Genomic DNA, 12,421 nt, shown 5'->3' on the forward strand with positions numbered 1-12,421 from the left:
AAGGGGCGTGTCCATCTTAGCCAACATGTCGCCTGAGAAGTGAAAGTTTTCTGTCAATCTTTTGGCTGTTTTGCTACTACAATACAATGTTTAAACGTAACATAGACGCACTCACGCCCTTTCACCATGCGTTACCATGTGTTCAATTGGTCTGCACTGTATTTATTATCTTACAAATCACGGTTGTTAACAGCGAAGGAATTAACCCTGGGAGTTGTCGCATCTGGGGTCCGGGACTTCACCCTGACGTAGTTTTGCCTGTCCGCCACTTCTTCATCCAGACAGTCGATTTCAAAGGACAAAATCTGAGTTCATCTCCAGGTACAATTTATTTCATTATTATCAATGGATATGTAAGCACAGTAATATCACTAACAAGTTGATAAATTAGATGATTTCGCCCAGTGAAAAAGGGCTTGTTCATTTAGGTTAATCTACTACTTACTATAAGCTTTTCCTTGAATGTGAATGTTTTCGTATAGGTAAAGACACGTTTAAAGTGAGGATTACGTCACTGGAGAAGAAGGAGCACGTCCGCATCCACGTCCCCCCACCTTTGGACAGAGGAGATGGATCCTTCATGGTGAGGTACCGCTTGTACAATACAGCATCAACGGGCCTTAAAGTTGAGATCTTCCACCATGAAGCTGCTGTTGCCAAATCTCCCTACATCATCCCAGGTCAGTTTGTCATCCTGAACACTATCTATCCCTCATGTGGGTCAAGCTTGTATTTCATGAACACATTTTCTTGTAGGAAACAATTGAAATACAATGGAACCTTGATTTAACGAATCTGGAACCAACAAACCTTTAATCCATGGTCAAAAGATAGTGTCCAGTCAACTCAAAATGCCCCTTATCTGTCAGTTACTACTAAAATTGGCCACAATTTACCATCAGCAGACAAAGATTGGTCACGTGTTTCTGGGCCGTGCTGCTCTCTTGTCATAAATAAACAACTTTATAGAAGACTAGAGCATACTATAACCCGTGCCAATGGGCCGCCATGTTGCCAGGGGCAACTTTCCCATCAAGCAATATATGGACATAACATGGTGGCCATGTTAGCAGGGCAGAGTCCCTTCAAATGTGAAGGTGATGTACTAGATGTTAGTTTAGCGTTCCACTGTCATTGTTGGTAAATAATTAATTTAAAGGCCCATGTCATATTGACCTATTCTTATCTATGGCTGCTGTATTTACTGGAGCCAGCAGTTACATTTAAATGCAACGGAAGTGAAAAAAGGAAGTGCTAACATCGTAGCTCATGAACATGCACATCATTATCGTATTGCTAAGCACCAACAAAGTTAGTTTGGATACATTTCAAAAAGTTGTGTGTTTTTTAAGCTTTAAAAAATTTTTTTTTATTAACATATATTAATTTACAATAATGTACTGTACTGTGCATTTTTAGGCTTAGAAAAAAGTACAAAACAATAATTTTGTACTTAACTCATTCACTGCCATTGATGGTTATAAACGTAAAAAAATCATTTCAACTATTTCTATTAGTTTAACATTTTTTTCTACTTTTGTTAACAAGAGTATGAAAACCTAGAATTTTTTTATTGTACATTTAGAACAGATATAAAGTTTGTGCTTAATCGTGAGTTGACTAGTGAAGTCATGCAATTAATTAATTACAATTTAAAAAATGTAATCGCCTGACGAGATGATTATTAAAAATTAGGGGCGTCAGGCGATTACATTTTTTAAAATTGTAATTAATTGCATGACTTCATTAGTCAACTCCCGATTAATCACAAATTTTGTATCTGTTCTAAATGTACAATATTTTTTTCTAGGTTTTCATACTCTTGTTAACAAAAGTGGAAAAAAAATGTTAAACTAATAGAAATAGTTCAAATGAATGTTTGACGTTTATAGCCGTCAATGGCAGTGAATGAGTTAATATTGAATATGTTTAGGCCACGAAAAACTGCTCTGGTAATCAGCTCTAACGTACGATTTCTTCTCTCTATTAATCCGTTAAACTGAGGTTCCACTGTTATAATCCTTGCCATACTCTTAACAGTTGCCTTACTACATTGAACTTTTCAATAGTCTTGAGTAACTTTACCTTTTCAATTTAACATAACTGTCATACAAGTAAGATGTAGTTAAGCACTGTTCATTTTTGGAGCTGCACCTTAATTTTTTTTTTTTAATTACTTGTTACAAAAAAAAGTTAACCACTGTGAAATGTATTTTATTATTATTTTTAAACATTTTGAATGTCTAGGTCCAGTCTACCATGAATACTGCGACTGTCCTGAACCCGACGCTGCCACCTGGCAAAGTGTCATGCAGTGTCCACTCAACGAGCCTCAGATTGCGGCGGACTTTAAAACGTTCCCGACGATCAACCTGCAACATCTGAGGGATCAGGGCCCTCAAAGATTTGCAAACAGAGGAGGCATCATTCACTATGCTATCATAAACAATCGTCTGTTCCGCCGAACGCTGGGAAAATACACCGACTTCAAGATGTTTTCGGATGAAATGCTACAATCCCTGACAAGGAAGGTAGAGATTTCGCATTCTTCAATGCACTATCCCCAAAAAAATGCTTCATGCGTACCTTTTGGTGAGCATCCAATGTCATTGCTTGATGACTGACCGGATGCTTAATATCCACCTGTGAAGGTGAGGGTACCTGACGTGGAGTTTTACATCAATGTTGGTGACTGGCCATTGGAGACGAGGTCGGCTGACGCAAGTCCCGTTCCGATCCTGTCCTGGTGTGGTTCCACAGACTCCCGAGATATCGTCCTCCCCACTTACGAGGTCACTCGTTCCACACTGGAGAGCATGCGAGGCGTCACTAATGACCTGCTCTCCATTCAAGGCAACACAGGTAACGACCTCGTGAATCACAGGAACATTTGGTGGTCATTTGACCGTCGGCCTTCAGTTCTGAATTTTCATTCTCGGCTCAGCAAGTTCAAATGAAATGAATTTCACAATTTGGTCCGTTTCCATATATGAAGATCATTTGCTGCAAGTGTGAGCCATCAGATCAGAATTCATGCGGAGGAGGAAAACGCAAACGCACAACTTTAATTTATTACCAAGCCTGACTCAACAAATATTGTGATTGTTCCTGACATGATCCCACCAATTCAGCTGCTCTATTCGAAGCTTACATGCAATTTGTCACAACTCTGAAGCCGACTCGCTGTGCAGAATAAATCAGCATAATAACTTCTGTGCCTCTGCATTTGTACTGCCGAGTCACGCCAGAGTTCAGCCAGGATAACCGAGACAATGTTTTTTTTCTATTCTTCGAATTGTCTTCCTGCTTTGCAAAATGCAAAGTAATACTTTGATTTTTTTTTTCTGATTACAAACTTTACAATTTAAAAAGTACTGTACATTTTATTTCTGTAAAATCCTGTGAATAACACTCATTGTTTTGGCAAAAATAATTATCTCAAATCGAGAGGGGAATTATACATGGGGCTTAAAAGAAATGAAAAATCATCATGTTGTTTAGACCACGGGTCACCAACTCTGGTCCTCAAGGGCCCCTATCCTGCGTGTTTTAGATGTTTCCCTGCTCCAACACACCTTATTCAAATGATCAGCTCATCCGCAAGCTCTGCCCGATAACGATACTGATCATTTGAGTCAGGTTTGTTGGAGGAGGAAAACATTTAAAACATGCAGGGTAGGGGCCCTCAAGGACCAGAGTTGGTGACCCCCTGGTTTAGATGTAGGGGTTGTATTTAAAAAAATCAATCAATATATATATAACTTTCTTTAGAGTTTTTCATACACAACGTAGCTCAATATGCTTCATATTCATATTAATTTAAATCTTGTACTTTACAAGATTTAAAAGCAGTTACATGCAGCGATTTTAAAAGCAAAGTAAATAAATAAAATAATATCCTAACTTTTGAAAACATATTTTAAAAATACTTTGAAAGCCGGCATATGAAAGAGCATAGTTTTGAATCTGGATTTAAAAGCATTTACACTTTATTGGCATGTTTTGAATCTTTATTCATTCATATTATTCACTCTGATCATGAAGAATACCAGCAAATCGGGGGACCGTATTATACACAAGCACAGAGTAAAAAAATATATATATATTTTTTTTAAGGGTGAATTTGATGCGGCATATTATATATACACGGGTACATTGCGATATCGATTTGAACTCCAAGAATTGTTCAGCCCTATTTGCCAAGCATCTCCAAGTGATTGAGGAAGCCTGGGGTGAAGGCGTCTCCTTCTCGCTCATCTAAATGTATCAGCAGCAACTTTCCCTCTCAAGCTTGCCAAACAAGACACAAGCTTAATGACTGCACGTTCAACAATCCACTGAAGTCCAATCCAGTCTAAAGTGATGAAATTCATGAAGTTGAGGTTTTGGAGTGAGGACTGAACAGTTAATCCGATTCAAATCAATATGGCAATGTAGGAGGATGCAATTCTAAAATGCCACAGCTCCACTTTTGGTCGGTCGGTTGGACGGTAGGCTCAGACTTACTCTTGTTCTGTCTTTTCTTGGCTGGTGTGAGCCTTTCCTTCCTGCTCCTTGCGAGTGTCTTCATTTTGTTGTTGCGTGTTAAATGTTTGACCCGTTCCATAAACATCTGACAGAACATCTACTATCACTCCTTTTCTTTTTACTTGACTTGAGCAGCGGTGTGTCTGAAGCTGACTGGTAGTGCAAATTTTGGCTCACGACCCAAAGCAAAAAAAAAAAAGACCAAAGAGACGCTCGTAACTCAAAAAAACTGTAAATTAGGTATGTTAAAGTTCTTGTATTTTTTGCTTTTTTGTTTGGTTTACTGTGAACAATATAGACAGCTAGCTATACAGTGGACTTGCGGCCCGACACCCACCTATTTACTAAATCCCCCCCCCGCCCCCACGTAATATTTTTAGAATGATTTTGTTGTTGTTGATCCAACCCCCATTTTTCATGGAAAATGCTTATTGATGATTTATCTTTGTTATTCATCAATGCACTTTACATTCTTGCAAGCTGTAAGGGAAGGAAGCAATCTCAACGTTTATTCACTTTGGTATTTTACAGTGCAGAAAGAACTCGAGGCACGGATGAAACGGTCCGAGTTTACAAAGCCACCAAGTGATTGGGCCCAGATAAAAGCTAAAACCGTGGACAATCTCTTTCAGGTCCCTCATGGGCCAACAAAACGGATCGTGCGTTTTTCCGTGGCCGGGATAGCAGAGAAGAACGTCTCCAGCTGGTGTCTCTGTCCAAGAATCATCCCGAGCTTCTGGATGCCGGCATCACGGGATGGTTCTTTTTCAGAGACCGAGAGAAACAAGTTGGAAAAGCACCGCTTGTTGGATTCTTTGATTTCTTTAAGGTGAGTGTTCTCTCTCTGCAACCATGTGCAAAAGCGTTTTGAGTTTCTTATTCACCGTGTTTTATTCTCCGTCGCCAGTACAAGTATCAGCTGAATGTGGATGGCACAGTGGCAGCGTATCGTTTTCCTTACCTGATGCTTGGCAACAGTCTGGTTCTGAAGCAGGACTCGCACTACTATGAACATTTCTATAGTAGCCTGAAAGCTGGCACCCACTACGTCCCCTTCAAGAGAAACCTGTCGGACGTGTTGGAAAAAATCAAATGGGCCCAAGAGAATGACGGCGAGGCGCGAAAGATCGCCAACGCGGGTCAGGCCGCGGCCCGCGAGCTGCTGCAACCCAGCAGAATCTACTGTTACTACTACCGAGTGCTGCTGACGTACGCCGGGCGGCAAGCGGGCCGGCCGAGCCGCCATGCTGACATGGAAGCCGTGCCTCAGTCGGATGAACACGCAAACGTGTGTGAGTGTCAGCGCGAGAGCAGCAAAGAAGAAAAGACGGCGGCCAAAGATGAACTATGACACGTCTTCGTTAAGTAAACGTATCCCAATCAAGGACCGGATGTCAGGAAAAAGCAGCCAGACAAAAAGAGCAAAAAAAAATTCTTGCATAGGTTTAATGTTCTTAATAACAATATTTGTTTGACTGAAGGACTGCCTTTTGGAAGCAAGTCATCATTTTGAAGTAAATGCTGTTTTCATTATATTAGAATGAATGTGCTTTACGGCAATTTATGTACTAACAAACACGTTTGTTGTTGAATTTATCTTAGTTTTGGTGCAACTTGTTCTACCTCATTTTCAACATGAAAATTCAATTGTTAAACTCATTAAACGGTTATGTGTGTGTGTGTGTGGGGGGGGGGGGTCAGTTTCGCTTGTGGCATGTAAAAATCAGACAACTTTGAATTGACTTTGTTGCATTTTATTTCCTTTACTGATGTTTTTTTTTACTTCTCCAGTTGGTCTGTATATTCATATACAATTCCCTCTAACCCTTTACTTTGTACAAACTGTTTCCCAGATTTATGTTTTATACACTACTGATTTTTTTTTTTTTCAAATATCATGCAAAATGAGAAAAATAAATAAAAAATCAACATCAAATTCCACACAAATTGTGTGAAGGAAAAGGCATTCATGAAATTTATCAGTGACAAAAATATTCGACCATAATTCTCGTTTGAAGCATTTAAGTAGACATAAAAAAAAAATTCTCACCGCTAAAACTGAATTGATTTACTTATGAAATGAGACGAGAGGGTTTCGTCCCACAGTGTAAATATTAACAATGCTGTGGTCACACACTTAATTGTCATTTGTATGCTCTCTAAGTAAACATTGACTAACTTTTCTGCCCTGTGTTGGGTGATGATACATTGTGTAATGTTTTTCAATAAATATGTTTCCAATTGAACTCAAAAGCATCCTTGTGCATCTAATGGACAGCAACCATCGTCAATTTAGTTGCATATTAACATGCAATAGAATTTCATGTTAATTTCCCCCACAGATTCATAATGACTCCGAGCCACCACACCATCCCACATACACACACGCACACGCATACACTTTTGCCACATAAAGGCGATAAATAAATAAGACAATTAATGTTCCGTTTGCATTGGGTCGGGCATTAACCTGCGTGATGTATATCTTCCTGAAGTCGCATTTCCAACTCACATAACACTAGCTGAATTGAATTACTGTAAAAATATCAGTGGAATTTTTTTTAATCTATTTATCTTTTTAATTTACGTTATGGCGAGTGCAGCCATTGTCTTAAGTGTACAGTGTCGTAGTGTTCAGTAATAAGGAGCAACAAAAATGAAGAAACAAAAAACAATCCCTTTTAGAAACTAACAATGTAAGGAGGCTAACAAGTTCTATGCCTGTCAATGAGATGTAATTAATCAGTTTGTTGTGTTGAGCATCCATACTGTCGATAGTCTCACAATAATAACAGATTGAGAATATACACAAACAGAAACTATTTGCTGTTACTAAAAGTAAGTGTGTACTATAAGGAAATCCTGATAAAACTACTTCTGTTATTTCAAATGTGAATTTCATGTCGAGGTTACATACATAATTATTTATTAATGCATTTTTTTATGTAAATGTGTTATTTATACTACAGTTCATACACATGTTGAAATTAAGCATATTTTGTGGGGGGAAAATGATGTTTTGGTTGGTGACTGGCAACAATTTCTTCATTTGATCAGGTATATTTTTGACAATTCATTATTGTTGAGTCAGGATTACAAATAATATTTTTGGGGGGAGGGGACTGTATATCGTCCCTGTACAGTGTACAGACTGTATATATGTTTCATTATCGACCCCAGTTTCATTATCCCATCTACATTCCTGAGGTCAGTTATTGGAAATAAGTATGAATTTACATTCATCCTATGGCCCAAATCCACACATTAACAATCAATTAACTGATCATTTTCAACACATGTTCAAAGTCAACCAAGGAAGTGTTTTCAAGTATCCGTCCTCATTTTTCAGCAAGCAAAAAAAAAAAAAACGGCAATAATAAATGAATGCCTTAAAAGTCAGTTGCATGCACGCAACTTGCTTCTGCAGTCTTCACATTCATTCATCACTGCTTTCAACAAATACACGACTCACAAAAAAAAAAAAACATTAGAGACGTTGGACTTTCAGGATTAACTTAAAATACACTAATCTTGACAGGTGAACTTGATTTGACCTTCTCTAAGCTTTTGAATGCACTTTTCAGCACAACTTGTTGTCTAACAAGGAACTGTTTTTGAGCCATGAAACAGCTAAATTAATTTACAAGAATGTCTTTTCTGTGACTCTTCCAGTCTATCTCGTGCTCAGTGGTCCCCTAATTCTTACAAAGGCTCTGTTGCAGCCGACACTGGAAGAGTCACAGAAAGCCATATAAGTGGATGCCCTTTGAAATATTGTTCAAATCAACCCAATATGCATTATTTATATGACCAACATAAAAACACGTACATTGAGTGAGTTAATTTAAGGTTCTACGATGGCAATGGACTTATGCTAACAATAATTATTTGAATTCTGATCAGATCATTCTGCTGAAATGAGAACAAATTGGTTGACCCGTTTGCTACACGGCGACTTATGACAGTTGACTATGTTGAACTCAAGATCTCGGGATCAGCTGAATTTAATCATGAGCGTGAGAGGGTCTCCCTCATTACGAGTGACGACGGACTGCATCATTCCGGAAGGTGTGTGCAGGTACCGCGACCCCTTGAAGAAGTTCTCGAGAAGAGCTCTGTCGATCTTATTGCACTTCCCGATGGCCGCCTCCAAGTTGTTGCTGAGAACGCCGTAGATATTGCTCTTGTCGCTTTTCCTCCCGAAGAACAAGAAGAGAGCGTAGCAGTCCTTGCCGACGGACGTGCAGAAGTCCACCATCCTCTCGTACATGTTCCTGTCGCTGGACTCCCTCTGGGCCATTTGGACGCTTTCACTGCACGTCTCCGGGAGGACTCCGTCCTCTTCGCCGCCCTCCTTGTTGGACAGGTGGAGCACCTGCACGGCTATCTGGATGCGAGGGTTCTTGGTGGACTTCTCCAACACGGCCCACACCCAGTCAGCCCCCAGAAGAATTCGTTGCTCGGGGGTCATGGACGTGCAGTTGAAGATGTCTGTCAAGTTGAGGTTGACGCTCTGGGAGACGTACGTCATTAGGAAGATCTGTGCAAAGAGATACTTTAGGATGAATTCTTCTCAAAGCAACACAACGTGACAGTGAGTTTCACATGTTTGAGCTTCCCCCACAAAAAATAATATTTTTTTCTCAACACATAGTATAGTGCTTAATGGTGAACAAAATGAACAGGGAAAGTAGCCTTTTAATGAAATTTGGCTCTCTTCACCTTGAATTCAGCAAACGCTGTGTTCTTGTATTCCGCTTCAAAGGGAAGTCAATCCAAAATAAATGTATTGACAATAATATGATTTATGCAACCTCACTACTCTAAATACAGTTATTATTGCGTTAGTGGAATATGAGTTAAGCAGCAAAATCCAGCAGTTTTTTTTATCAATATCAGAAGGCGGCCATTTTGCCACAAGTTGCTGTCGACTGAAAATGACATCACAGTTGCTCAGGTCTCAGGTAACAACCAATCACAGCTCAGCTTCAGAAAACAGGCGAGCTGTGATTGGTCGTTGCCTGAGCCCTGAGCAACTGCGCTGTCATCTTCAGTTGACAGCAAGTGGCAAAATGGCCGCCCCCTGATATGGATAAAAATGGCTGGATTTTGCTGCATAACTCATATTCCACAAATATAATATTAATCAGAATGTCATGTTTAGACTAGTGAGGTCACATATTATATATTGTTGTCAAGAAATATTGAAGGTTGACTTCCTCCTTTAGTTTTGCTAGATAGCGAGTTGTGTTCGACCAGAATTACTCAACGTGGCATCGCAAATCATGCAGTTAGGATGCTGAGTCCCATCACGCAACGCAACTCCATATTTATAGAGGACTTTAAAAGAACCACCATTGTTTTCTTAAGGTGGAACCGTGGAACCCAGGGGCAGCTGATACAATGAAAACAGCAGAGGCCCCAGAATTGAACCCTGTGGAACACCATACGTTCCCTCATACATGTGAATTCATATTGCACATATTTGTCCGACTTTTTTGGGGGGGGGCAGACAACGAGGTGCTCTATTGCAACCATACATGCATATTATCTGAAGGGGAGATGTTTTTTTTAGTGTGCACGCATAGCTAGCGAGTTAACTGCATGACAAAATTGTGCCGGATAACTGCTGGTTTGAACAAAGGCATTCAGTTATTGTATAGTGGGTGAAGAAGAGACTGGCGAATGTTGGGTGCTTTTTTTAGCCCCAACCCCAAAAACATTCAGGAAAACTGAAATAGTGCAAAACACTTAAATACTGTGGGCCCTATTTTCATAGACTGACGCACGTGCACTCGGCATAAAAACTGGCACATCTTCATTTTCGTGTCAGGGCAAGTCACCGTGTGGGAACTTGTTGGAAGTTCCAGCAAGCTGAGGGCATTTCCTATTAAATGCGCCCTGCGCACCTGACAGTTTGGTGACAGAAAGTAGACTGGACTTTAGATCACGTGAAACAGGTCTAAGTTGTGGCGCAGTTGGTGGATTTGATCCAGGCACAGGCAGACAGATTCTGTGCTCTGCTGATATGTGTGGATGATGTCATTATATTTCAAATCAATCGGTACTTCTACTAGAGCCTTTTCCTTTTTAGTACACAGCGTGGCCAGTGCCACCTCAGGATATAATCAAGGTCCATATTACCTGAGTGAGGACCTCTGGGCTGGGGCGGAACTTGTCCTCGGGGTCCTTGAAGAGGAGGTACTCCTGAGTTCGAGATGAGGCAGCAGTGATGCAGTCACTGAAGAGCGGGATGAAATCATTGGGCTTGGCCACCGGGGGTCGTCTCAGCGTCGAGAAGATGCTTGGTCGAGGGGGTGTGTTGTTATTGGTGGCGGGAGGGTTATAGGGCTTGAAAGAGGTGAAGAAGCTGACATCCTGAAAGGGCTTAGCGGAGGGTTTGCTCATGTTCTCGCCCATGGTAGACGGACAGTGGAGATCAGAGGGTGGTCTCGCCAATACACTGGGGAGAAGAGTAGGAAGGAGCATAGCTGAGAAGACGCTGACACTGATAAAGTATGTAGAATGAGACCCTGCCTTGCCAGGCCGTTGTGTCGCTGTGACCTATCCTGGCTTGGCGTCTTCCTACCTATCGGTCTACACTCTGGCACACTTACCTAGTTGAAACCAGTTAAGACCATCAGGTCACATGGGTTAGGCTGAGCTCGGGTGACGGTCAAGACAGGATAATAGTAGAAACCCTTTTGGACAGATTAGACCTTCTTCCGCATATTAAGAGAAAAAGGCTGTGTACTCGACCTTTATGGCATCCAGTAAATAATTCAACTGAGAATATGCAGTCTTCTGGTCGATCATATCGTGAGCATTAAAGATAAAAGGACCGGGAAAATCCTGCAAGGCTGTGTGCAGTTATGGCAGTTTTATGACAGTGATAGTTTGACACGGGAAAGGTTTCGACTTAATTACAAGTTCTAATCTTAAAATGATTAAAAAAATATATATGATTAAGAATTAGAGCTAATTGGAAACCACAGATTGGATTGTGTGACACTGGGGAGATTCAACTGTACTGCCATATGGAGTACTGCCGCTTTCATTTTAGTCATTATAACAAATAAAAAAGATCAAGCTTTGCAAATAAAATGGAGTACTCACCAGGATGGGCCTGGATGTTGTATGTAGTTCCAAGTCCAGTTCCTGCCCTCTATTCCTCTTCCCTGGCCTGCTCAAAAAACTCAAGGTGTGTGTGTGTTCAGTTTTTGGGTGTGAACAGGACCTTCCAAGGAAATTTCCATCCCAGCTTCTAATGGGAGGTGACAGTTTTAGCATGGGTGGGGTTTTTGTCATTTACGCCATTTTACGTAAGTCAACAAAAAGTTATCTTACCAGTTATAAACTCAAAGAAGCATCTTGTGGACTGTGGTTGGCCTGAAGGGTTTGACGAGTAAACACGTTTCCTTTCTCTGTTTTTCAAGGGAGGCTCAAATGAGGACGGTGGTTTTTAAAAGTGGAGCAAAAGTAATAGCGATAAAAAAGGACATGGGGATTTTCAAGGCTTGGGAAAATGAACACCCAAACTGATATAAACAATGATGTACATTATTTAACCGGAACACTATTCATGGATAGTTTCTCAAAACAAGAACTGCTCTTAACCAGAAGGCCTGCTTCTACCACTACTGATTCAAAACACCACATACATAAAAACAATATAAATACATATATTGCCCCAAAAAATATTTGCCCTCCTCTGATTTTTTGGTGTGGTATAGTTTCCCAACTTTAATGTTTAAGATCATCAAACAAATATAAATAACAGACTCTAATAAACCCAAAGCTAAAACACAAGTGCAAGTGTTTACTATAACTGGCACTGAGTGTCACATCTCCAAGTCTGGACTTGGACTAGGCCATTACAAAAATGTCTTCTCCT

General features: G+C 40.3%; 2 protein-coding genes across 2 annotated transcripts; one reads left to right on the forward strand and one right to left on the reverse strand.

Annotated features, from left to right (window-relative positions):
- The first annotated feature begins 15 nt into the window (after window positions 1-15).
- On the forward strand, window positions 16-6,773 carry poglut3 (protein O-glucosyltransferase 3). The gene is made up of 6 exons (XM_086074803.1): window positions 16-321; window positions 483-680; window positions 2,248-2,531; window positions 2,652-2,862; window positions 5,160-5,356; window positions 5,435-6,773. Exons 1-6 carry the CDS (start codon window positions 87-89, stop codon window positions 5,876-5,878), a joined length of 1,569 nt encoding a protein of 522 aa, XP_085930929.1. The 5' UTR covers window positions 16-86; the 3' UTR covers window positions 5,879-6,773.
- rep15 (RAB15 effector protein) lies at window positions 6,266-11,995 on the reverse strand. Its single transcript, XM_086074804.1, has 4 exons — window positions 11,875-11,995; window positions 11,644-11,791; window positions 10,672-10,990; window positions 6,266-9,067 (listed from the first exon to the last, which is right to left on the reverse strand). Exons 3-4 carry the CDS (start codon window positions 10,945-10,947, stop codon window positions 8,522-8,524), a joined length of 822 nt encoding a protein of 273 aa, XP_085930930.1. The 5' UTR covers window positions 10,948-10,990; window positions 11,644-11,791; window positions 11,875-11,995; the 3' UTR covers window positions 6,266-8,521.
- Between the last annotated feature and the right edge of the window lie 426 nt (window positions 11,996-12,421).

The sequence above is a fragment of the Leptonotus elevatus genome, chromosome 4 (genome assembly GCF_054856555.1).
Source record: "Leptonotus elevatus isolate MCC_2025b chromosome 4, RoL_Lele_1.0, whole genome shotgun sequence".
Classification (NCBI taxonomy): Eukaryota; Metazoa; Chordata; class Actinopteri; order Syngnathiformes; family Syngnathidae; genus Leptonotus; species Leptonotus elevatus.

Coding starts and splice junctions, on each gene's coding strand:
- poglut3 (XM_086074803.1), top strand. CDS start 87: ATGTTTAAACGTAACATAGACGCACTCACGCCCTTTCACCATGCGTTA. Junction 322..482: donor AAATCTGAGTTCATCTCCAG/GTACAATTTATT, acceptor GTTTTCGTATAG/GTAAAGACACGTTTAAAGTG. Junction 2,532..2,651: donor TACAATCCCTGACAAGGAAG/GTAGAGATTTCG, acceptor CCACCTGTGAAG/GTGAGGGTACCTGACGTGGA.
- rep15 (XM_086074804.1), bottom strand. CDS start 10,947: ATGGGCGAGAACATGAGCAAACCCTCCGCTAAGCCCTTTCAGGATGTC. Junction 9,068..10,671: donor GCCCAGAGGTCCTCACTCAG/GTAATATGGACC, acceptor CTCTTTGCACAG/ATCTTCCTAATGACGTACGT.